This window comes from Mesoplodon bidens (genome assembly GCF_964165515.1).
Source record: "Mesoplodon bidens genome assembly, chromosome: 15".
NCBI classification, from domain to species: domain Eukaryota; kingdom Metazoa; phylum Chordata; class Mammalia; order Artiodactyla; family Ziphiidae; genus Mesoplodon; species Mesoplodon bidens.
In genome coordinates this window covers 62,822,518-62,848,389 of record NC_138171.1, presented here as the reverse complement: position 1 = coordinate 62,848,389, position 25,872 = coordinate 62,822,518, and the positions used below count along the sequence as shown (strand labels likewise).

At 53.9% G+C, this 25,872-nt stretch overlaps 1 protein-coding gene across 2 annotated transcripts in view; it reads right to left on the bottom strand.

Annotated features, from left to right (window-relative positions):
* Positions 1-15,567, bottom strand: part of PPL (periplakin) — a 44,352-nt gene extending 28,785 nt beyond the window's left edge. The window contains exon 1 of one of the 2 annotated variants that reach the window (XM_081257441.1): positions 15,177-15,567. In XM_081257441.1, coding sequence (XP_081113567.1) covers positions 15,177-15,238 — 62 coding nt within the window. In that variant the 5' untranslated portion in view covers positions 15,239-15,567. The remainder of the gene's footprint in view (positions 1-15,176) is intronic. The other variant, XM_081257440.1, reaches the window with a different exon arrangement.
* Positions 15,568-25,872: the final 10,305 nt, after the last annotated feature.

Sequence of the window (25,872 nt, the reverse complement as noted above, 5' to 3'; positions counted from 1 at the left end):
TCACTGGTTTTACCAGCGCCTAAAACAGTGCCTGGCACACAGGAGACACTCAACAAATACTTATGCTGTACAGCAGAAATTAACAACATGGTAAATCAACTACACTCCAATAAAAATTAAAAAAACAAAAGCAAAAACAAATATCCATTCTAATCACCTAGCGCAGGGGCCCCATAAATGGTGACAAAGACTATTCATGAAACACCTATTCATTGCACTTTTACTCCCTGCAGGGCTTGCCATTCAAATGAGACTGAGCCCTTACATTGCTCCCTGATCTGTGCGTGGGGCTCTGCCTGTGGACCCCCTTTCTCTTCTGGGAACCCCTTCTTGCCAGTGGCACCCAGTCCTGTAAAATAGGTTCCTTCTAAAAAAACAGTAACTTGGGGGCTTCCCTGGTGGTGCAGTGGTTAAGAATCCACCTGCCAATGCAGGGGACACGGGTTCAATCCCTGGTCTGGGAAGATCCCACGTGCCGCGGAGCAACTAAGCCCGTGCGCCACAACTATTGAGCCTGCGCTCTAGAGCCCGTGTGCCACACCTACTGAAGCCCACGTGCCTAGAGCCCGTGCTCCGCAATGAAGAAAAGCCACCGCAATGAGAAGCCCGTGCACCACAACGAAGAGCAGCCCCTGCTCGCTGCAACTAGAGAAAGCCTGCAAGCAGCAATGAAGACCCAACACAGCCATAAATAAATAAATAAATAAATAAATACTTAAAAAAAGAAGTACATGTTAAAAAAATAAAAATAAAAATCAGTAACTTCACAGCGCTGGGGACAGCAAGGTGAACAATGCCAGGGAGAAGGTGCGTCTACATGGAGGACACGGCACTCTCTCGGAATCCTCCTCGATAACGCACAACCTCCGTGCCATCGCTGGGAGCCAGCAGACAAACGCAAATTGAGGGATGGTCTACAAAACACCTGACCAGACGTCTTCAAAAGTATCAAGGTCACAAAAGACCAGACTAAGGGTTAGATGACAGACCTGACGACTAAATGCAACCTGGGGTCCTGGAACAGAAAGAGGGCATAGCGGGGACCTGGGGAGGCAGGACAAAGTTCATAGCTCAGTTTTCTACAAAAAGGTTCCTTCTAGAGTTCCAGGTTTTCCAGCAAAATCCTATAGGAACGGATGCTTCTGGGTGATGGTGTGTCCAGGATGCCCACCTGGACAGGTAGGGCAGTGGGTGCTGTGGCCTGACACCCCATCTGGTAAAAGCTGACGGGGACCCAAGACTAGGCTGTCCCCAGAAACAGCCCTCTCAGCCCAGCCCAGGCTGCAGTCAGGGGATGCGAGTGGGTTTCACAAGCCAGGTATGGTCACACCCAGCAGACTGGGGCTGTTTCTCCAGAGAACCTGCCCTTGCTTTCTTTTCCAGGGCTGAGGAAGTTGGAGTCTGGCGAGGGTCCAGGAGGGTCGAGGTCCCATCTAAGGCACGACAAGGGGTCCCGTTTACTTGGTCTGGTCTGCGTATGAGACTCCTGGTAAGAGGAGGGAAAACGGGGTGCAGGCCGCCCGGGGGGCTGCCTCAGAGCCCCGGAGTGGGTTTGAGGACACTCGGGGACAAACAATTGCTTTCTGGGTCTGAGCCCACAGGCACCAGCCTGGAACAGATGTCTCTTTGTATCTCAGGATGTACTCTGAGTGCTGGAACTGTGGGGAGACGGCCTGGGAGCCTCAAGTGGCATCGGGTACACTCGCTCTGTCACCAGGAGTTAGAAACTCAATAACCACAGCCTGACCTGCTTTGCAGGTGGCCACTAACAGCCCAGGAGGTCAGCTGCAGAGTGGGGAGCTAGGGCTGGAACCCAGTGCTGTGCTGTCCAGGGGGCAGCCCAGGACAGCCTGTGGTCTGGTCAGCGGGCCAGCAGGGATGCCAACTAGAGAAGTGAGGACAGAGGTGGCACTCCAGGTCACCCAGACTCTGTAGATGCTCCATATGGAGCAAAAAGAAAGAGAACACAGGCGTCTCAGAGGACCCTCAGCCCCACCCACCACTAGTCACTTCTTCTTGCTATAGTTTGTGTGGGGAGCCCCTGGCCCTTTCCCACGATATATCTGTACTGCAGGTTAACCTGGAGGCTAAGCACCCAGACCAATGGCAGGCAGCCTAGATTCAGATCCTGACTCAGTCCTTGTTAAGCTGTCAGTTACTTAGCCTTTCTGAGCCTCAGGTTCCCCATCTGTGACTGGGGGTCATGGCAGTCCACACCCCTCAGGGCTGGGGCGGTTAACTGAGAGAGCAGATAGAGGACTTCCCTAGTGGCAGAGTGGTTAAGAATCCGCCTGCCAATGCAGGGGACACGCGTTCAAGCCTTGGTCTGGGAAGATCCCACATGCCATGGAGCAACTAAGCCTGTGCTGAGCCTGCGCTCTAGAGCCCGTGAGCCACAACTACTGAGCCTGCATGCCACAACTACTGAAGCCCGTGCACCTAGAGCCCGAGCTCCGCAACAAGAGAAGCCACTGCAATGAGAAGCCCGCGCACCGCAACGAAGAGTAGCCCCTGTTCGCCGCAACTAAAGAAAGCCTGAGTGTAGCAACGAAGACCCAACACAGCCAAAAATAAATAAATAAATAAATAAATAAATAAATAAATACATTTATCAAAAAAAAAAAAAAGAGAGAGGGGATACAAAATGCTGCCTCGGGGGGACCCTGGGGTTCTCTGCTTCCACCCAGAGTCACCACCCAGGGATTTGGGCTCCTTTTAAGGCGCAGATAAAGGCCAGCAGCTAAGGCTCCATGTGAGAACCCACGGGCACGGAGAGCTAAAAAAAGACCCCGGGCCACCCACACCATCCACACCGATCCTTGTGCAAGCCCAGACGCACTCTGCTTCCACCTTGTGGATGTCACCTCGCCCGGTCGTGGAGAATTCACAAGTAACCTCAATATTTGGAAATGTCTCCTCCAACTCCTGCAGGGAGAGGCCACGCACATATACGGGTAATGAGGCTGCAAGGAGGACGCGGCTCCCAGGCCCAGTCTGGCTGGACCACCTTGGCTTTGGACTAAGGATCAGGTCACTAGGTTTGGGGATTTGAGAGGTTCAGGGTGTTTCTACCATGAGTTTTGCTGCTCTGAGAACTCTCCCCTGTCTGCATCCAGGAAACCACAGGACGGAAGGGTGGGGAGGCCTCATCTACCAGGTCGTTTAAGCAGAACCCCAAGAACCACCCCAGATCCCTGGCTCTCCCTCTCCTGCTTCCATCTAGGAACAGAGCCCAGTGCTCCCATCCCCTCTCGGGCCCTAAGGTCTTCACCTTGATCAAGCGCATCACCTCTCACCTGGACCAATGCAATAGCCACCCCCAACCATCTCCTTGCACCCTGACTCTCGCCGCCCCCAGCCAGCTTCGGCACATTTATCAGAGATCTTTCAACGATGCAACCAGATCTCGCCATTGTCCGGCCTCAAACTTGCCAATGCTCCCAAACACTCTCAGAAGAGAGCTCACTCTCCTGCCCAGGACCTGCCTCTCCCGCCCCAACCACTGCTGCCTTTAGCTCTCCCTCTCCTGGTCACCCTGCACCAACTGGCCCATTCCTCTCCATCCGGCCTGCAGGGAGGGAAACTGAGTCAGCCTGGACCAGGGAAAGAACGTAGACTGAGTTTGGGCTCGAGCAGGTTCCTTAGTCTCTCTGTGCCTCGGTTTTCTCATCTGCAAAATGAGTTTAAGAATCAGCCCCACCCAGAGGGTTGAGACAATTCAAGGAGATGATCCTTGTAAAGCACTCTGGACCTTGGACGTGGCTGTCACACCACAAAGGCTCAGGTTTGTTTCACTTGCCTACCCTTAATTTCCTTGTCCTCACAATGAGGTTATTGCATCTACTGACTAGGTAGCAAACAGAAGTGGGTGGGGTCGGCACTATGTCACTTTGCTTTCAAGGCCATCGCTGCCCAATAAAAACAGAATATGAATATATTTGTAGTTAAGTCTTCCTAGTAGCCACATGAAAAACATAAAAAGAAACAGATGAACTTAACTTTTTTTTTTTTTTTGCGGTACGCGTGCCTCTCACTGTTGTGGCCTCTCCCGTTGCGGAGCACAGGCTCCGGACACGCAGGCTCAGTGGTCGTGGCTCACGGGCCCAGCCGCTCTGCGGCATGTGGGATCTTCCCGGACCGGGGCACGAACCCGTGTCCCCTGCATCAGCAGGCGGACTCTCAACCACTGCGCCACCAGGGAAGCCCTGAACTTAACTTTTTTTTATACACTATTTTATTTAACCACATATAGCTAAAATGTTATTTTGACAGCTAGTGAAGAGAACATTATTAGTGAGATAGCTTACATTCTTTTTTTCATAGTAAGTTCCTCAATGTCTGGCATGTGGTATACACTTGCAGGACATCTCAGTTTGTTCTAAGCACATCTCATGTGGCTGGTGGTTAACAAATAGGACAGCACAGTTCTGGGTGGTTCTGGGGCCTCTGGACCGCTTTGCTCTAAGCCCATAGTGACTGCAGCCCATCAGTTCTGCCATAATGAAGCTGATAGATGCTCAGAGCATCTATCCACTTCACTTAGTGCCTGGTACCTAGGGACATGTAATAAAAGGTCATCTCCTGCCACTCTCCCACCAGACCCACACACGCTGGCCAGACACCTGCCCAAGGCCAGGTCTCATCTATGGGTCTCTGGCTGCCTGACTTCAAAACAATCCAGGGCTCCCAGCTGTGCCCTTCAGAGCATGGTGCCTGGTTGTGCAGTGCCAGGGCACACAGACCACAGCCCCACACCCTTTCCCAAGCCACCGGAGCTGTAGCATCCTTGCCCATGGCCATGGGGCACAGCCAGGGGCATGTGACCTGCTCCAGCCATCCCTCCCTCCTGCCTGAGAGAACGGCTTCTTTCCTGACCTGCCACTCCAGGGAACAGCTCACACCCCAGACACCACGGAGAGGCCACAGCTCTGCCATAACCCCCACCCCAGCTGTCACTGTGCCCCGTCGGTCACAGCTCAACTTGCTTTCTCTTTCCGGGTGTTGAGATGGGAACTGGCAGGTTAAGAGTGTGTCTGATGGGGACAGCCCTTCCTCCCTGGCCAGGGCCACCTCACCGTCCAGGCCTGAGTCAATCCCCATGTTCTGGCCCTTGATCATGTCCATGGTTCCTCCCTTTTGGGGTTAATTCTGTCTCTGTAGGTGCCATCGGGGAGGATCAGTCTTGGAATGCCTGGAATGCACAGGAGCCCACACCTCTCCCAGGAACCAGCCTCCCCAGCCTCGCCCCTCCTAGAGCCCAGAGAAGGGGTCTGGCCTCCTACTGGCCATGTAGGCAGGCTGCCTCCAGGGCCAGCCAGGCCCTAAGCGGCTCCCAGGCAACCTCCAAGCTCATCTTGGGGGCTAGGTGGCTCCCAGCCTCCACCTCCTTTAAACACTGCCTGGCTGAGAGAGTGAAGGTTATCACTCCAGTACACCTGCCTTGCCCCTGCCACAAAGGCACGCACAGTAGGTTCAAGAAATAATTGCTGAATATGAACAACCAAACACTGAGAGGACTCACTACATGCCCATCACCCACTCAGCCCTTTCCTGCAACATCTGCTGAAATCTCACAGCCCTGGGAGAAGGGCACCCTTATAGTAATTGGGGCCCTTTTCTTAATTCTGTGTATTAGGTTATAAACTTTTGGACAATAAGGATTTACTCATCTCTTGGGTTGGCCCTTCTGTAGCCTTTAATTCCAGGCCTTGCACAGGCTTGGGGCTCAATAAATAGGTATTGAATTGAGCAGGCATTTTATTTTTATTATTATTATTATTTTTTTGTGGTACGCGGGCCTCTCACTGTTGTGGCCTCTCCCATTGCGGAGCACAGGCTCTGGACGCGCAGGCTCAGCGGCCATGGCTCACGGGCCTAGCCGCTCCGCAGCATGTGGGATCTTCCTGGACCGGGGCACGAACCCGTGTCCCCTGCATCAGCAGGCGGGCTCTCAACCACTGCGACACCAGGGAAGCCCTTATTTATTTATATATTTTTTATTTTTAAATTAATTTATCTTTTTTTCAGATGAAGATAATTAAGGCTCAGAGGGGTTAAGAAACCTGCCCAAGGTCACACAGTTGAAAAGTGATAACGCCAAGATTTGAACAGGTGCCAGAGCCATCTCCTCAGAACATGGGGGATGTCAATATTATTCCACAAACAAAGTGACGGGAGATACTGGGGAGGCGGGACAAAGCAGCAAGGTGTGCACCACCCAGGGGAGGCGTGGTGATTTATATCTTGTTGGCATCTTTATCAGTATAATTAAACCCAGTGGTTGAGTAACAATCAGTGGTGGTAGCTGAGGGTGAGTCATTCTCCTAAGATGTCACCACAAGGGGCTCCCAGCCTGTCCCTCTGAACGGGCCATTGCGGGGAAGGAAATGGTATGAAGAAACCTCTCCCTGGGCTACACCTTCTCCCAGCGCTGACACACAGTCTTGCTTTGATCCTAACAACCCATCATCAAGGTTGGTACTATTATTGCTTGCAGTGCATATAAAGAAACTGAGCCTGGGGAGGAAGGGAGAATTGCCTGGGGCCAGAAGGTCAGCATATATACTGGTGACTGCTGCCACCCCCGCCAGTTTTCCAGATCGCCAATATTTCTAGATGTTCAGTAATTGCTGAATAAATTTTCACCCCCACCCCCAAATCCTTGTCCTCTCTCTACCGCTCTTACAGGCCCTGGGGATAGGCCCTTCTCCATTACCAAGTCATGCCACAACTACTGAAGCCTGTGCGCCTAGAGCCCATGTTCCGCAATGAGAAGCCACTGCAATGAGAAGCCCATGCACCATAACAAAGAGTAGCCCCTGCTCTCCACAACTAGGGAAAGCCCGCGTGCAGCAACAAAGACCCAATGCAGCCAAAAATAAATAAATAAATAAATAAATAAAATGTTTGCTCAATTCAACACCTATTTATTGAGCCCCAAGCCTATGCAAGGCCTGGAATTAAGGGCTACAAAAGAGCTCCCACCAAAAGATAAGTAAGTCCTTATTGTCCAGAAGTTTATGGTCTAATAGGCAGGATTAAGAAAAGCACCCCAACAACTGTAATTCTAAAGATTCAGATTGCCTGGCTCAGGGTATTTTCATCCATTCTACCCCATTTAGGCCTTGTATCCTAACTTAATTGAGAAAATACAGCTCAGTCCAATAAAATGCAGGGAAAGAGCAAGAAGGAAACAAAGAGAAAGCATGATAATAGGAAATACAAAATAATATGGCAGGAGTAGGTCCAAACACATCATTCATTACAATAAATGTGCATGAGTTAAATTCACCTGCTAAAAGATAAGACTCTCAGGTGAGAACAGGAAAAAAAAAAGCCAGCTCTATGCCATTTTATAAGGCATGTACCTAAAACAAAATAACACAGGGAGGTTGAGAATAAAAGAATAGAGTGCGACAGACTAGGCAACTGCTGCTTTAGCTCTTTTAAAGGAAGAGCAAGGTGCATATAACTCTATGGACAAGTTATATTGCCCATATACTTAAGGCAATCAGTGAAAACATGTGATTTGATGGCTGCACATCAAAAGACTGAAGTCTGGGCCCTGCCTCACTGATTCTGACTTAACTGGTCTGCAGCAGGACCTGCATCACCTTCAAAGCTCAGGTGATTCTAACGTGCAGGCAGGGCTGGGAACAAGGAAACAAACCACAGTCTTGTGTTACAGGGTTAGGGGAGCAGATTGAGGAAGAATCCCCAGGTCTCTGCAGGAAGGAAGTCTTGTAGAAAGCAATACCCAGGAAGCACCCAACAAATACCAGATTGACTGGTCAACTGACTGATAGGCTCCCTACTAGAAACTTCCATGGTAATTAGCTGGGTGTGGAGGAATTTACTGTCTATTAATCCTGGGGAAGTAGGTTTTAAAGTGAGAGGGCTGCTGGTGTAGTAACTCCGGCTCCGTTTCATGGCCCAATCTGTTTCTGCCCAGGGAAGACCTCCCCAAAAGTGTGTGCTTTTGGGCTCTCATTACAGACATACACACAGAAGTTCAAGCCACTTTGGGTAACACCAAGGCATGTCTTGGAGGTTTTTGCAAGGTTTAAATGGGGCTCAAGCCAATCTCAACACTCCCAGTTGTTACGACGTCATTCCGGGTTTGAGACCAGTGGACAAGGAGTACTGGCCTTGGTTTATGAAGCACCTACTATGTGCCTGATGCTTCACACATGTCACCTCCAGTTCTCTCCATTATCCTACACGCCTCTGATTTGCAGATTCAAAACAGACCTCCCACCACTGCTTACTGAGCACCTGCTGTGTGTTATGCATCGTTCAACAATGTGGCAGTGACCACACAGCCTGCAAAGCCCCTGCCTTCATGAAGCCCAGAGTGGGGCAGGAATGTGGCCAGCAGCACAGCTGACAAGAGGCACAGCTGGACCTGGAAGTCAGGTCTGCATCTCCCAAACCCAGGCTCTTTCTATTCTACCCACCAAGCCCTCCATCCCTGCCTTTAGCTTCAGCTTCCCTCTCAGTAACATGGGAGTTTTGTTGCCCAGTTTATAGTTGAGAAAAGTCAAGCTCCTTATGCAGAGCAGCAGGACTGCAGCCCTCTCTGTTCTTGGTGGCATAAACTCAGAATCCTTCCTCAACCTTCAACTAGAACCAAAAAGTCTCCGTGCCCAGGATGGAGAAGTGAAAACCTTAAAAGCCATGAGTCTGAAATCTGAGCCCAGGCTGCTGGCGCAGCAAAGAATTCTGCACGTGACTGTTTTCCTGCAGCTGCTCAGCCTTCCAGGGTCAGCAGGCCTTGATGGGGTGGAGCTACTGGCCAGCGAGCAGCCCATTGTGCATTTATCATATAAGACCTGACAAACCCTCTGCCCAGGAAAGGATGGGCTGGCGACCAGCTGGGACACCCTACCAGCCAGCTTGCCTGCTCCCAGCTCATAGCAGCTGAGACTCTGAAACTCTGAGCCTCACCTGGAAAAGACAGATGAGGGTAGTATTATCTAAGAAAGACAATACAATCATAATTTAGGGAGGTTGTTCCAAGCTAGGACTCAACCTCAGAGGCTGTCATGTGTTCACACCTCTCCCAGTTCCCGTCCTGTTGTCCCCTCTCCACTTCTGAGACTCTCCCTTTGTGTCTCTCCATCCAGAACCCTCTGGCTTGCCCTCCATTTTTTAAAAAGATAAAAAAAATTATTTATTTATTTATTTAATTTTTGGCTCTGTTGGGTCTTCGCTGCTGTACATGGGCTTTCTCTAGCTGCGGTGAGCAGGGGCCACTCTTTGTTGCGGTTCATGGGCTTCTCATTGTGGTGGCTTCTCTTGTTGCGGAGCACGGGCTCTAGGCGTGCAGGCTTCAGTAGTTGTGGCACGTGGGCTCTAGAGTGCAGGCCCAGTAGTTGTGGTGCACAGGCTTAGTTGCTCCGCGGCATGTGGGATCTTCCCGGACCAGGGCTCGAACCCGTGTCCCCTGCATTGGCAGGCGGATTCTTAACCACTGCGCCAAGGAAGCCCTTGCAGCCTGTTTATGAAGCACACAGAAGATGGGGGATGGGACAGGGGACTCTCTGCTCAGGCCCTCCCATGCAGGAAAGGGAAGGGCTCCACCTGCCTGGAGGCAGGAATGGGCACCTGGGGCCTCCCTCCCCAGGCTCAGGAGGATGGAAGACAGAAGACCCATCAAAAGCAGAGAGAACAAAGACCAAGGACCATTTCTGTCTTCCCACTCCTGAGACAGGCCGGGGCAGGCAGGCTGGGAGAGTGGCAGGCGGCACTGGCAACGCCCCGCACAGCCCTGCCTAGAGCAGAGAGGAGCTGGGACTCCTGGGTCCTCCTCCCTTGACAAAGAGCCTTGGAAACGCTCCCAAAGGCAGCTTCTCCCCCAGCCCCCAGGGCCCTCCAGAGGTCCCTCACCCTCCTTAGAGTGTTGCCTAAAAGGTATGAATTGAGCTCAGCCTCTCCCCACAAAACTCCTTGTCCCCAGGTGAGTGCCCTGACTGTGCCTGAAATGCCACCATTAGCAGCCATTGTTATAGGTTCAGCTCTGTTCTGTTCTGAATCTAATTTACTAGGTCTCGTTCCTTCTGCCAAGCAAACTGGGCAAGTGAGGGCAAAGCCAGAGAGAGGAGAAGCAGAAAGGGCTGCTGGGCGGAGTCAGGGATACAAAACCCAATGACTCCACCATCTGGCCTGCAGCAGTCCCAGAGACAGCTGCCACCAGCCCCAAGTACAGGTGGGGAGACCTAGTTTCCCTCCCCAGGGGCCCTGAGCCCCCAGCATCAGCCATTTGTGAGCTGTGAGCCCAAGGTGAGTGCCTTTATTATTGGCCTCAGTGTTACCCTCTGTGAAATGGGACACCACCACCAGCCTGGCAGGCTCGGTGTCAGAATGAGATGCTATAACGTCCATGGCCATGCCGGGAGCACAGTAGGTGTTGAGAAATGGCTGCGTGGACCACTCAGTCCTGGTCACCCACATGGTGGGAGGTGCACTTTGCTGACAGGGCCCTCCCCCAAACTGTTCAAGCTTTCCAGCTTCACTGATCAGTGCATGAGTGTCTCTCCACGTGTCTTCTTTTTTCTTTTTGGCTGTGCTGCACGGCATGTAGGAGATTAGTTTTGTGACCAGGGATTGAACCCACGCCCCCTGAATTGGAAGCCCAGAGTCTTAACCATTGGACCGCCAGGGAAGTTTCTCCATGTATCTTCTTTTTTTTAAAAAATATTTTATTTATTTATTTATTTGGTTGTGTCAGGTCTTAGTTGTGACACGGGCTCCTTTGTTGCGGCTTTCTGGCTCCTTAGTTGCAGCATGCGAACTCTTAGTTGCGGCATGCATGTGGGATCTAGTTCCCTGACCAGGGACCAAACCCGGGGCCCCTGCATTGGGAGCTCAGAGTCTTAACCGCTGCGCCACCAGGGAAGTCCCCCTCCATGTGTCTTCTTAAGAGGGGGTCCATGTGAATGCTGGGGTGAATGAATGAGAGTCAGCTGACCTCCTGCCCCACTTGGGCTGCAGCCTCCACAGCTGGAAGAAGACCAGCTGCCTGGTCACCTCTGGTCTTAGCACCATCCTCATCTTTAACAGCAGTGTGTGATTACCAATATTGGCTGCCATGATTTACTGAGCACTCACTGTAAGCCCTGGTCTGGGGCTGGGCCCATCACATGCATTATCTTGCTTGATCCACTAGTGACCTCACCAGCTGGGTGTTCCTGCATCACTCCCATTTCACAGATGAGGAAACTGAGACTCAGAGGTGTTACCTGATCTGCCCGAGGTCACACAGCTTAGGAGAGACAGAGCTGGGGCTTCAACTCACACCTGGATGACATCAAACTCTATGCTTTTAACCACCGAGAGGCCCAGGGTACCCCAGCTGGCTTCCAGGAGGACACGCACCTCTTTCACCAGCCTCCAAAGCCTTGGGCCCTGCCTCCCACATAGGGCACCTCCCCATTAGGACTGGACCATTCTTGCAGGACTGTGCCCAGGTGAGGTCAGGAAGCGAGGCGAGGCTGCTGGGTGCTTACTGGGGCCCAGGCCTGTGTGGAGGGGCAAAATTAGCCCCATTTTACAGATAGGGAAGCTGAAGCTCACAGTGAGGCCAAATTTCTTTGCCAAAATCAAACACATGCAGAATTCAGTCTAACTCCAGAGCTGGATCTAACCACTCCATTTCTCCCGATGACAGGGCAGACACCTCCCCAGGAAGTCCTCCCTGATAGCCCAGGTCTCCCGGTAACCCTGACAGCCCTCACTTCAGACCAGTCAGGGAGCACCAGAGCCATCGGGCTGGAGACCTCGTCTGTCCAGCTCTACATCCCCCCGCACCAGGCTCCCATCACCACCACGACACAGTCCTGTAACCACACTAGTAATTAAGCAAAATTCCATCAAGTGCAGAGAGACTGTCAATATCTCTTCTACACCCACCCCCACCGCCCAGGAATGGTACCCCTGGAGTTGTGCAGTGCACTGCCTGTCCATCACGGCATCCAGCTCAATCCCAGACACACAGTAGGTGCCTATTTGAATTTATTCAATAGTTATAATCATCATAGCTGCCGTGGACTGAGGCTTCCTATAATTCTCAACCCTCCCCTGCATTATTTCATTTAATCCTCATGCCAACGATATCACCAGGCAGGTACTACTTTTATGCCCATTCTACAGGTGAGAAAACAGAGGCTCAGAGAGGCCAAGCAGCTCTCCCTAGGTCGCACAGCTGGGAAGCAGGGGCTGGCAGGAGCTGTACTCTCAGCCACAAAGCAGGGTGGTAGGACCAGGGCCCCTCGAGACCCTCCCTGCTGAGCTGGATACTATCCTCAGTGACCTGCACCATCAGGCCTGACCTTGTCATTAGTTCAGGTGTGCACACCAGTTCCCATACCTGTTATTAGGAACCAGGGCAATGAGAGCAGCTGAGTTCACACCCAGTTTCAGCTGATAAAAGGCTGACAAACAGGGAGGGGTGGTTTTCTCCAAGGGGGCTCTCCATTCACTAATTTCTGTTCACTTGTGCAGTCCAAAGCCCGTGACTGCTGGGTGTGAAGGTCACAAGTCCTGGTTCCTGGATCCCCTTTGCTGGGGACAGGGTTGCTGACCCTCAGGCTGGCTAATTCCTATGTGCTGGGGGCATTCTCTCCGTTGTTACATGTGCTCCTCCCAGCAACCCTATGCAGAAGATATTAGCACCATCCCTGCTTTGTAGACAAGGAAACTGAGGCTCAGAGAGGTTTCTGCCCACAGCAGATGTAGCAGAGCTGGGACCAGAGGTGAGGAGCTCCTACCCTCCTCAATGCTGAATCTCAGTGGCAACCCCGCCCGCCTTCCCCCAGACAGAGGAGGAGGGCCCCAGAAAACTCAGGGTGCAAGAATAACTTGGGGGTCAGCACCCTGTGACCAGCGACCACATCTTAGAGTTACAGGTACAGGCTATGCACTGGGTAACACTCAAGAGATTCTTGTTGACAGAACTGGGCAAGAGGCAACCCCCCACCCCACAATCTGGTCCATGAACTTGTCCCCACCAAGGGGAAAGGGCAGAGGGACATGAGGGGCTGGTACGACCACGGGCACCTGGCTCCTACCCAGGGCTGTGACTGTGCGAGGTCACGGGGGTGTGAAGGAAGAGTCTCTCATCCCATCTTGGGGAGAGAATCAGAAAGGCTTCCTGGAGAAAGAGATCTCTATGCTGAGATCAGTCATTCAGCCAGGGGCAGAGGGTGGCTGCTTTGGGCCAGGAGTATTGAAAGGGGCAGGACCTGTGTCCTTGCCACCCTGAGTCCCCGAAGCTGTAAAGGATGGGAATTCCTTCCTTCCTACCCTCTGCTGGGAAGACCAAGACCCTCCCAGCTTGTCTGGATTCATTATAACTTTTGTTAGGTCCAAGCCCAGCCCTTGGGGAACTGGATGGATGGAGAGCTGGAGGAAGGGGGAGCTTGAGGGATGGGGGAGGCAGAGGGCAGGGCGAGGCTGGCCCATCTCCTGGTGTGTGGGTGTGTGCGTGTGTGAAGGACTGGAGGGGCCCCAGTCTTGGTGGGGGGAGAACAGAATAGTCCTCCGTGCCTGGCACGGAGCATTTGATTGTGTAACGTCTGAAAGAACAGTTCAGGGACTGGACAGGACCCCAGCTGGGTTTGAGAGCCAGCTGGACTCAGCCACAGAGGAACAGCATGCAGAGCCCTGCCCATTCCCTGGGGATGTGAAAGACCAGGGAGGCTTGTGTGTACATGTATGTGTGTGTGTGTGGGGGGGGCGGGAATCGTGGGAGGGGAGGGGAAGAAATGTCTCTGAACTTGAAACAATGCAAAGGAGAGAGGGGGCAGTGGGGTCACTGGACAAGGGAGTTTCTGAAAGGACTGGAACTCAAAGAAATGGAAGGCCCACACTCCCCATGCCAGTGCCCAGGCCGCCTCCACCTGTCAGACAGGTCTGCCTGGACTGGACCACAGGGGCAGGGTGGGAGCCCAGGCCAGAGTGTCCTCGTTTTCATCTGGGGCCCGGGAGGGAGTGGGGGACTGCTTTTGGTGGAGGGGGTGTCTCAGGTGAGGGCACTTTGGCGTGGATACTCCCAGGCAGGTGGGCTATGCAATTGCTGAGTTCCCCACCTGCCTGAAGCCCCTTGTCGAGAGAAGTCTGGTAAAGGCTCCCTCCCAGCTAGGAGGCCCCGCTCCATTTTCCTTAGAGAGAGGACAAGGCAGGGTCTGATTCTGCCCCCACTCTCGATCTCAGCATCTCCAGTTATGAAGTGAATACATTAGGCTTAAAACCGACGTGGGCTGCCGTTTCAAAGCAAACACATTGAGACACGTTATTCCCTTCCCAGGCAGCCCTGAGAGTTTCGGGGCTTTGTGATTTCTCAGGGGGCAGCCACGCCCCTGAGAAATCACACAGGGAGAAGGCCCCATCGTCTCTCAGCCGATGCGCAGACCCCGGGGCGGGTGGTGGACAAGGGGTGCCTCAGCCCAGGTTCCCCCAACCCGACCCCACACCCACCGGTTCCCCTGGACCAGGTTCTGGAGCGCAGGATGGCAGGTGCTGGGAAGAGCTGCCGCAGGTGGCACAACCCCACCAGGCGGCCCCCCCCATCCCCGCCTGCCTGACGCCAGGAGCACCTGCGCGCTCTCCAAGAAGCACTAGTGAACGCCCGCCACTCAACGCCTCACGCTCCAGCTAAATTTCACGGCCCGGGTGCGCCCCTAGACGATGCTTCTTAGGTCCCCTGAGCACCCCACTCCCCGGCCTTGGGTGTAGCTTCCTCCAGAGGACACACCACTGTCCACCCTGGCGGTGCTTCCTGGCCCAGGATGACCCTTGGCGCAAGGGCGACCCCGCAACACCGAGGTTCCCTGTACCTCCAGCTAAGTTCCTCGCCCTCTAAGCACCCAAGCCAGTGCTCTCTGGGCTCCTAGAACTCTCCGGTGCCAAATAGCGTGTTTTCCCTCGGCGCCCCCAGCCCACCCGCATCCCCACCTTGGCGGTGCTTCCCAGCTCAAGGGTGGCCCTCGCGCCCCGCGTTCCCGCGAGTAGCGCACTCCTGGCTGGGTTCCCAGCCCCCTGGGCCTCCCAGGGCAGTGCTTCCTGCGCGACCCCCCATCCCCCTCAGCCCTCGAGGCACGGCTGTGCCCCCCACGCCCTGGGAGGTGCATCCCGGCCCAGCACGCCGCCAAGCGCGCTGCGCATGGGCGCCTCCTCACCTGCGGGTCCGAACCGTGGGGCTGTATTTGCCTTTGTTTCTCTTCTTGAAGAGCGAGTTCATGGTGGCGCTCGGGGTGGGCGGGTAGGACGTCGGGTCGCGGCGCCGGGCTGGGCACTGGGCTGCGGAGGCCCCGGCGCGCACCAAAGAGCGGGCAGCGGGCGCAGGTGAGCGAGCGGCAGCGCAGGAGCCCCGAGTGCTGCGCGGCGGCGGCGCGCGGTCACTACTCGCGGTGGGCGGGGCGCTCGCAGGCCACTGGCTCTCCCAGCCGCTCCCGAGAAGGTGGTGCTTACCTTCCCGGAGGAGGGGCACCAGGCGGGCGGGGCTTCCAGGCTTGTGCGGCGCCTGGCCAGATCGAGTGGGGCGTCCGCTCTGGACTGGGGGGCCACCGGGTCTTGTCAGGACACAGCCCACCGCCCAGCACGGACATTCGGGATGCTGGGGAGGCGGGCGGGGGTTCACTGGCCACTTTCCCGAGCGTGCTCAGTACCCCCCTCACCCCCGCGCTCCGGGCCTGGCGCCCCTCTGACTGAGGGCCCCATCTGGCTCTCTGCTGTCCCTCTTGGGCATCAGCGCTCCCTTCTCGTTGGCTGAACTCAGGTGGGTGCCCACCTCCCAGGTGTGGCAGACACTGGATGGGTCTCTATGCCTCGGATAGCTAGCGAATTACATTCAGGTGGTAGCAGTGTTGACGGCAATTGAGAGAAGGGAGCTCTGGAGTGCGCCTGCCTGAGCTCAAATCCTGCCGCTACAGTCAGCTGACTCCTTGGCAAGGCTTCTTGCCGTTCCCAGCCTCAGTTTCCTTATTTGTCAAACAGTGATAACAACTGCCCCCATCCCATAGGAGGTTCCTGTAGTTAATTCACACAAAGCACTTAGCACAGCACCGGAAGTGCCAAGTTAGACTCTGTGCCAGCACAAGTCCAGGTTAGACCGTGGCCCCGTTGCGCCGTGTGCCAGTAGAGAAGGCTGTAGTTAGCAGACAGTGAACTGAGTCTGGCGGTGAGCCAGAGTGGGGCCCTGGCATCCGGGAGGGTTCAGCACCCCTCTGGAGGGCGCTGGGGGTTCTGAGCCCAGCTGGGAAGGAGGAACACACAGTCCCCCGGGGGGTGCCAGAAGGCATCGGAGATAGGCTATGGCCAAAGGGCTCAAATGGGGAGCAATGAGGTCTGAGGGGCAGAGAAAAAGGGGCCCCCGCTGGGTATCCAGAGTCCTCAGGGCAGTCCCTTCCCCAGCTGCTTTTTGTTTGTTTGTTTGTTGCAGTACGCGGGCCTCTCACTGTTGTGGCCTCTCCCATTGCGGAGCACAGGCTCCGGACACACAGGCTCAGCGGCCATGGCTCACGGGCCCAGCTGCTCCGCGGCATGTGGGATCCTCCCGGGCCAGGGCACGAACCCAGGTCCCCTGCATCGGCAGGCGGACTCTCAACCACTGCGCCACCAGGGAAGCCCCCCAGCTGTTTTTTATTTTTAAAATAAGGAGGTTGGTGGGGAAGTTGATGCCTACAGGCTTTTCCTGTCCCAGACCCCAGGGCATCTGAGAACAATGTCCTTTAGGCCATTGGTGTCCCTGCCACCAAAGGACCTCAGTTTTGAAGCGTTACAGAGACTTTAGGAAAACCTTATTCCTAAGGGGGCATCTGCAGATGGACTTAAGCAGGTCTGTGGATCCTCCTACAGTTGCTTTCAAAATGTGTGTGTCCAAATGTGCATTTTTGGGGGGAGGGTCTATCTCTTTCAACGGGTTCATTCATTGACTCATTCAACAGGCATGAACACTCTCCCAGGCTTGGCTGCCTGGTTCTGCTGCGTTGATGAGGAAAGGGAAAAACCAAAAAAACAGCAGAGAGCCTTTCTCTTAAGGGAGGGGGAACGACACATATTAATAATAAGAGTAATAATAATAATAAATTGATGACCTCAAATTGTTAACCTTTCAAAAGGAGGGGGAACGACATATATTAATAATAATAGTAATAATAACAATAAATTGATGACCTCAAATTGTTAACTTTTCAAAAGGGTCTGGGGACCTAAAAAGGATAAAGGACCCTGGGGGGTGCCACAGCTCAGGATCTCCAGGGGAGTTTGTAAAATGCAGATTCCAGGGCCTTGACACACCCCCAGCTCCTGACTGGGGAGCGCAGGAAGGGTCCCAGGAATCTGAACTTTTAGCAAGTGCCCCTGGTGGTCCCTGGCCTCTTATGAGAAGCCAGGAGTGAGGGATCCTGCCTGCAGCCCCCCAGCTGCTCAGGTGGAGAACCCTGAACAGACCTTCTAGTCAAACCTAACATTTCTTTCCCCTCTGAACTTGGCTCTGCCGGGCTCCTCTCTCAGACGCCCCTCCTAGGCGGGGAGTTCATCACAAGGCAGCCGAGGGCTTGAGCAATTCCCTCCATCCCGAAGGGACTTCCCTTCCCAAGTCTGAGGATAGGACGGGGCTTGGCCGGCACTCAGAGACTGCAAGTCCAGCTAGCCGACATTGGGAGCAGGTGTCAGGGAGGCGCCAAGGCTTCAGGACATAGGCTGGGCAGGCGCAGGGACCTGGGGTCTACAGAAGTCCGAACTGGGGACAAAGCTTGCTCACTCAGGACCCCTTCCTGCACCCCAGGTGAGCCAAAGGGCTCAGGAAGGAACACTGTCCATCACCCTGCTTTATGGCACAACCCTGCGTGGAAACCCTCTTCCTTCTCCTGACTACCTTTCCCTTGGAGGCTAAACCTACCTTAGGGAACGTTCATGGCAGTAGTGTTGCCAGGGAGGAGGCTCTGGGAACAAACTGCTGGCCACTGGGATCAGGATCAGGTGGTTAAATAACTCAGGGCATATCTACACTGGGAAGACTATGCAGCTGGAAAAGAATGAGATGTCATATATGTAGTCAGGCACCAGCAGCAAAGTGTGAGGGAGAAGCAGGGAATGTATGTGCATATACACACAGAAAACTTCTGGAAGGTTCCACAACAAACTGTTAGCCATGAGTCCCCTCAGGAGAGAAATCTGAATTTTCATTATATGCTCTTTTACAGTGTTTGGATTTTATTTTATTTTTTAAAATTTCCTTTGGGTATTATTATTATTATTATTATTATTATTATTATTATTTTTTTTTCTTTTTTGCGGTATGCGGGCCTCTCACTGCTGTGGCCTCTCCCGTTGCGGAGCACAGGCTCCGGACGCGCAGGCCCAGCGGCCATGGCTCATGGGCCCAGCCGCTCCGCGGCATATGGGATCCTCCCAGACCGGGGCACGAACCCGTATCCCCTGCATCGGCAGGCGGACTCTCAACCACTGCGCCACCAGGGAGGCCCATTATTTTTATATGTACTTAGATTGCTTTTCCAATGGCTTTTTTCAGCTACTCTTTAAAAACTCATTTCAAAATGACCCAAGCCTGGCATTCCCTCTTCCCAGAGCCTTCCCTGCCACCCCCTCCCCTGCCCCCTCCCCACCTTGTGCCCCGCTGTCAGTGCCCACTCAGTACCACACTCTATGGTACTAACCTCCTTCCTTGTAGGACATTCTGACTGGACTGAAAGATACTGGTTGATAAGGATTTTGGAAGATATAACACTTGGGCAAAATAGAACCCATGCTGAGGAAAAAAGCCTCTCTACCTTCAAGTTGCTCATAGTCTAAGGCCAGAGACAAAGATACAACAACTACAAAGCCAGACTTCCCTGGTGGTCCAGTGGTTAAGAATCTGCCTTCCAATGCAGAGGACGTGGGTTCGATCCCTGGTCAGGGAACTAAGATCCCACATGCCGCGGGGCAACTAAGCCCACGCACCACAACTAGAGAGACTGCACGCCGCAACGAAGGACCCTGCAGGCCACAGCGAAGATCCCACATGCCGCAACTAAGACCCGATGCAGCCAAATTAATTAATTAATCAATTAATTAATTAAAAAACAAATACAAAGCCAACTGGGATGAGTCTGGGGAGAAGAGCGTTATCAGAGCTCTGAAGATGGGGAGGAGGGGGAGCAGCCTGGGGAGTCCTGGGGTGGAGTCCTCGCTCAGTCCTTTTCAGCTATGTGAACAGCTTGTGGGCAGGTCATTTTGTCTCTCTGAGCCTCAGTTTTCCTCATCTGTGGAATGGGCACAACTATAGCATCCTCCTCCTAGGGTGAGTTCCCATGTGTTAAGCACTTGGTATGCCCCCTGCACTGAGTGAGGGCTCCACAAATGGGAGGTGATTACCTCTGCAGCCGGAGGCTCGTGCTCGTGGGGTTGAGGGTTACAAGCAATTACAGGAACTCCTCCAAAATGTGTCAGAACTCTGGACTTCTCCAAACTTTCATATCTTCCTTCTCCACACCTCCTAGAAAAGTGAAATTTGGCTTTTGGGAGGGAACCTAAGTAGAGACCTTCAGGTTAGCAGGCTTGTAGCTCAGCTGCTGAGTGGCAGCTGTGACACATGATTTAATGCCATTTCTCGTTTATTGAGGACCAACTCCGTGCCAGGCAACATGGCATGTGGCCAACATGCTTCAGCTGATTGACTCTCCCCAAGGACCCGTACCGGTGAAGCCTTCCCAGCCCTTCCCCCCGGGAGGAAGTTCTCTTATCTGATGTTCCAGGGAAGAGCACTGAGAGGCCCCGTGCCCAGCTGGGCTGGCTCCTGGGTTAGCCTGCTCTGGCCCCATGCTCTCAGAACCCCACCCGCCTCCACCCTCCTGGGCTCGGGCATAGGGCCCAGGCTTCCGCTGACTTGGCTGGGCCCAGCCCAGGTGCTTCAGGGAGAATTAGCAGATTTAGGGAGGAATTTGAGTTGTGCTGCACCATCCCTCCTCCCTCCAGTCTCTAAAATCTGGTTTCTGAGCTGGTGCTGCTGTGTATGTGTGTGTATGTGTGTGTGTGCACGTGTGTACACACGTGTGCACGCTACTCTGTGGCCAGGCCGGAAGGGCTGGGAGCTGTGATCTGGCCCTGTGAATCCTCCTCTGGGCAGATGGGATTTGTTTGCTTCCATGGAGCCCTCTTACGCCAAGTGACTCATCTGCTCTGCCTGTGCTGTGGGGTGGGGTCTCGGGGAGAGTGTTTGCTTTCTTGCGGTTTACGTGGTGGTTAACCTCACGGAGACGGTACCTGTAGGGCCGTCCTGTTCCCTGGCAACCAGGCCATCCTTGGCCCCTGAACTCTGTCCCCTCCCTACAGCTGGGCCGGGCTGCCGGCTCCCAGGAGGCCACCACCTTCTGAAGGGTCACCCACACCCTCCCTATTTGCTGTCATTGTTTCCCCAGCAGCTGGAGAGGTGCTCATTCACTCCCTGGCTGGCTCGGGTGTTTCTGTGAACCAGTTTGAAACAAGAAGGGCAGCATTGCCCCAGCCCTGGAGAGAGGGGTGTGCGGGACCAGAGGCCTGCTCCTTACCCCAGAGCCTTCTCCTCCGAGGGCGGAGGCCCAGCCCATGCTCCTGCAGACAGTCATTCTCCCATCTCCAATGGTATGGCCTCACCCCAATCTGGGGAGCATTTAAAAATGCAGATTCCAGGGTCCCTCTTCTGAGATTACGGGTGGGTGGGTCTTGGCACAGCCCAGGAATCTGCATGTTAACAAACACATACTCCCTGGGATGCTGAAGCGTGTGGGTTTCTGGGCCACACAGCTGTGAACAGAAAGAGATGCAGCACATGCTCAGGCCCTGGTCTGTACCTGCCTGGGAAGAACCCACAGGCTGTAGCTTGAGGCCAACCTCTGTTTGAATCCTGGCTCTGCCATACAACCAGCTGTGTGACCTTGGGTAGGTGGCTTAACCTCTCTGAACCGGGTTTCCCTATCTGTAAAACGGGGACGAGCCAGCGCTCAGTGATGTGTGCAGAGCACCTGGCATGGAGGTCCCTCTCATCCCTGCCCTCCAAGGGGACAGGAGGGGGCTGGCCCAGCTTCACCCTGTGTTTTGTAACATGTATTTACTTTTCTTGCAAAACAATGCAGGGGATGGAAAGTCATGTTGGCCCTCCAGCCCACATGGGCTGACACACTCAGCCCTGGGCTGGGGGCCTAGTGAGTTCCCCACAGCCCCCTGGGACCAGAGGGGAGGCTGGGCCCTGGCAGCAGGGACAGGAGAGAGTGCATGGTGAGTCACCCACTCGGCCTGCCCCCGAGTCATCCCCCAAAAATGTGCTTCAGGCCCCCACCGGCCCAGGGCCCCTGGAAGGCTGCCCCATCCTGGCCACCTCTTCACTGCCTGCCAGGCAGCCCCACTCTGCTGCTCCCCAAGGGAGCCACTGCTCAGATGACCTTCCTGCTGGCCCTCTCTGGATGCAGGTGTGCACCTGTACACCTGTGTCTGCTGTCAAAGTATTCAAACAGCTCCTGACCAGTGGCTGAATAGGGGCTACGCTGAGCCCCCAGTGGTCCTGGCCACCCTGGCTCTTGCCCCAGGACCCAGCCACTGAGGGGTTAACCCTCTGCTCAGCAGGAGAACTCTTGGACCTGGCCTCACCCACAGGCTGGCATCCACTCTGGCCCAGCCAGACTGCCCCATCATCGCTTCTTGAGATCCAGGCTTCATCTTGAACTCTGGGTGGCTTTCCAGCACAACCTACCCCACATCTCTGGACACCTCATTTCAAGCCCATCCCTGGGCCTCTCAGATCAAGCTGTGAGGGCCACCCAGTGAGGAGGTCATGCTGTCAGGGCAGACAGTGGAGCTGGGTGGGGCCATGGGGCCAGACAGGCTCTGCCAGGCCTGGGATCCTCGCAGGACAGGTTACCCAACCCAACCCCAAAACTCCCCTCCCCACAACCAAGCTTACTTCTTCCTGCCCTGCGTGCCAGGGCTCATGCTGCCCAAACCGGTGGGGCTACATTTCTGGGGCCAGTGTGTTACAGCCCCTGGGAATGGCCCAGGTCGGGAGGTCAGGACCCCATCCCTCGTGCGCCTGGGGGCCTGAGTAATGGCCAGGCCAGGCCACAGGGGAGAGAATATGGAATCAAATCAGGTTTTAGCTTGAAGCCAACCTGGATTTGAATCCTGGCTCTGCCATGCGCCCAGCTGTGTGATCTTAGGCAGGGGCTTAACCTCACTGAACCTCAATGTCTCCATCTGTAAAATGGGGAAGAGCCAGGGAGCTGTCAAATCCCAGCTCCTTCATTTCCTAGCCGTGTGACCCTGGGGAAATGTCTTCAACTCTCTGAACTTGGGTTTCTCCATCTGCAAGATGGGGACTCTCTGGCACCTGCTCCATAGAGTCTTAAGAGGATTCAGTGAAGTAAGACACATAACAATGACACACAATAACAACTTCTGTTGAGCGTTTACTATATGCCAGGCCCTGTGCTAAGTGCTTGGCTCAGAGGGTCGGCACTGTGTTTTCTAGCTTCGTTGAGGTGTGATGGACGTACAACAGAGTGTATATATTTAAAGTGTACCATCTGATGAGTTTTGACACAAGCACACAATGGTGAAACCATCGCCACGACAAAGATGACAAACTGGCCCTCTTCCTCTCCCCATTTTTCAGATGTGGAAACTGAAGCTCCAAGGCATTCAATGCCTGCTCAGGAAGGTCAGGAGGGGCCTCAGGATTTAAACCCTGCGGTCTGAGCCAGCACCCTTGTCTCCATCTCTACCACCATTCAGCAGGTGTCAGGCACAGAGTAGGTGTCCAGTGTCATGTTGAATGAATGAATGAATGAGTGAACGAGAGGGTCACTGCACCATGGTCCTGGGGGAGATCCCCAGAGGAGGACCAACCAAGGGCTAGTAGGTCCTGAGTCAGGACCATGGTGGAAGAGAAGGGAGTCATTCGTCCATTCGTCCAATATTTATTGAGCACCTACTATGTAACAAGTCCTGCTCTAGGCACTCAGGATACAAGTGGAATACAATGGACACATGTTCCTGCCTTCAGGGAGTTGGCAGCAGAGGATTGAGGTGGGGGACAGTGTAAGTATGAGGTCCCTGGTAGATGATGGCATCTCTCCCATATCCCCAAGGATGGAGCACCCCAGGCAAAGTCACAGACTGGGGGTTCCGGGGATACTGTGAGGAAAGTGTCCAGACCCCAGGCTGAGGCTGGTTGGAGCCTCTCAACCTCTCAGCCTCTGCCTGGAGGCAGGCAGGGACCCCAGGTTCCCTCCTCCTTCTCCTCCCTCCTGAGCATCACTGATGTTTTCACGGGAATCAGGTTTCCCTGTCCCGAGGGGAGGATCTTGACCTCTTGCCCCCAAAGTGCCTCCCACATGTTCACCCATCCATTTATGGAGCACCTACTGTATACCCCATCCTGGGGATACAGCAGCTAACAAGATACAGCCTGTATGCCCCGGTCTGGGAAGAGAAAGGGATAGAAAAGCAAGCCGACAACCGCATTTAAATAAATGAAATGACTTAAATGCCCATCCACGGGGCAGTGGCAGATGAACGATGAAAGCATCAGGCTCTGGAAAGGTGGATGGGGGTCAGGAAGGTGGGGGTCCGTAGGCCTTGCAGGAAAGGAAGTCTAGGCTGTAGCAAGTGAACCAGGAGGTGCTGTGTTTTTGCCATTTGTGATTTAAACTAGAGCTGCCCCTATGTCCATGAGTTTGCCTGTCTACCCCAGTCTGGACCTGCCCGGGCCTTTTGTCCACTCTCTCTGCTGAGGTCAAACATTCCTGCCCTGGACCCAGGAGGCCCAGTCACCACAGGCTGTCCTCCCGGGCCATTCTCTGGTCACTGGCTCAGTCTTAATCCCTCACCCGGGCTCAGGCCTCGGAACTGATGAGTCAACACAAACCGGCTCTGGACAAACACCCTCTCCTCCTGGCCCTGGGGTCCCTACTCCACACCCACCCAGTTCATCCTCTTCCCAAGAAAGGGCGCAGCCTCTGCTGGTCCAAGGATGACTCGGAGCAGCCCTGGCCAAAGGAACTTCCTGCAATGCTGGAAATATTCTGTATTTTAAGGGAGGCACGAGCCACATGTAGCTATTGAGCACTTGGAATGTGGCTCATGCAACTGGATTTTGTTGTTTTTATTTTTTATTTACATGAATATATGACGTGTTTATATCCATTTAATGAATTTAAACAGCTGCCTTTGGGACTTCCCTGGCAGTCCAGTGGTTAGGAATCTGCACTTCCATTGCAGGGGGCGTGGGTTTGCTCCCTGGTTGGGGAGCTAAGATCCCACATGCTGTGCAGTGTGGCCAAATAAATAAATAACTAGCTGCCCGTGACTGGTGACTGTCACATTGGGTGGCCCCAGGCAGAGGGGAGAAGTGGATGGCCTGGAACCCTGGCCTCTCCTCAAAGCAGGGGCAGCTTGGGGTAGGGGCTGGTTGAGCAGCTAGGGCCTCAGGGACTGAGCTGTGGGGGTCACTTGGGGTCTGTTGAAGAGGCCAAGTTTAGCTTTCGGAGCCTGAGGCTGTCTGCCCCAGCCCCTTGGTCTGACCCAGCTTGGTGGGCAGAATCATGACCCGAGCTGACCTCTTGATGTTGGAGTGCCGTCTCCTTCATCCCTCCCAGACCTCTGACTCAACGCAATCGCAGCCCTACCTCTCCCTCTGCCCGTCCCTACTCCCCAGCGCTGTTCTGACTTTGATGGGGGGCTGGCGTAACATCTAATCTGCTGAAAGGCAAGAGCGACACTCCTCCTTTCAACCTAGAGGAGTCAGAGGCCACAGCGGTCCTGGCCCAGGTCCCCCTGAACACAGAGCTTGGGTGCAGGGGCTTTGCTTTTGGAAGTGACCCTCGGGCACAGGAGCAGGGACATGGGGGAGAGCACCGCAGGAGAGGCAAATCAACCCAGGGTACAGTCGCAAGCTGGGCCCTGCAGTGGGCTAATGGTGGTCCCCCAAAGACAACAAGTCCAACTCCTAACCCCCTGCAACATGGGAATGTGAACTTATTTGGAAAAAGGTTCTTTACAGATGTAATTAAACTAAGGATCTCAAGATGAGATCATCCTGGATTTACCGTGGGCCCTGCATCCAATGACAGGAGTCCTTATAATAGAAAGGCAGAGGGAGACTGGAGACAGAGACACATCAGCAGAGAAGGCCATGGGATGCCCGACTTAGGCAGAGATTAGAGAGATGTGGCTTGAGGAAGGAGGAAGGGGCCATGGAACACAGGCTCCAGAAGCTGGAAAAGTCAAGGAAACGGATTCTCCCCTCAGAGCCTCCAGAAGGAGCACATCCCTGCCGACACCTTGATCGTAGCCCAGGGTGACTGATTTCAGGTTCTGACCTCCAGAATTGTTAAGATAATACATTTGTGTTGTTTCTAAGCCACTAAAGAGTGTGCTGATCTGTTACAGCAGCAGTGGGACATTCATACATGGGGTCCCTTCTTCCCTTCCCCACAGGGGACTTTATCTGCCACCATCATGGTGACTCTGGGCCAAAGGAAGGTCATGGGTGGAGGTGGGAGAGTAGGGGGTCAGGGAGTGGGTGTCTCCTTCCCCTTCCATCTCAACGCCATGCTCTCAACAGAGTCTCATGGGAGATGGACCCTCTCTCCAAGCTGGCACTATTTACCACTATTTTGTTTCAGACTTTTCCAATGTGATTTTTTTTATTATTGTGATCAAATATACATAACATAAAATTTACCATTTTAACCATTTTTAAGTGCAAGTTCAGTGGCATTAAATACACTCACACTGCTGTGCAACCATCACCACTATCCATCTCCACAACTTTCTCATCTTGCAAAACTGAAACTCTGCACCCATTAAACATTAACTCCCCACTCCCCCTCTCCGTGC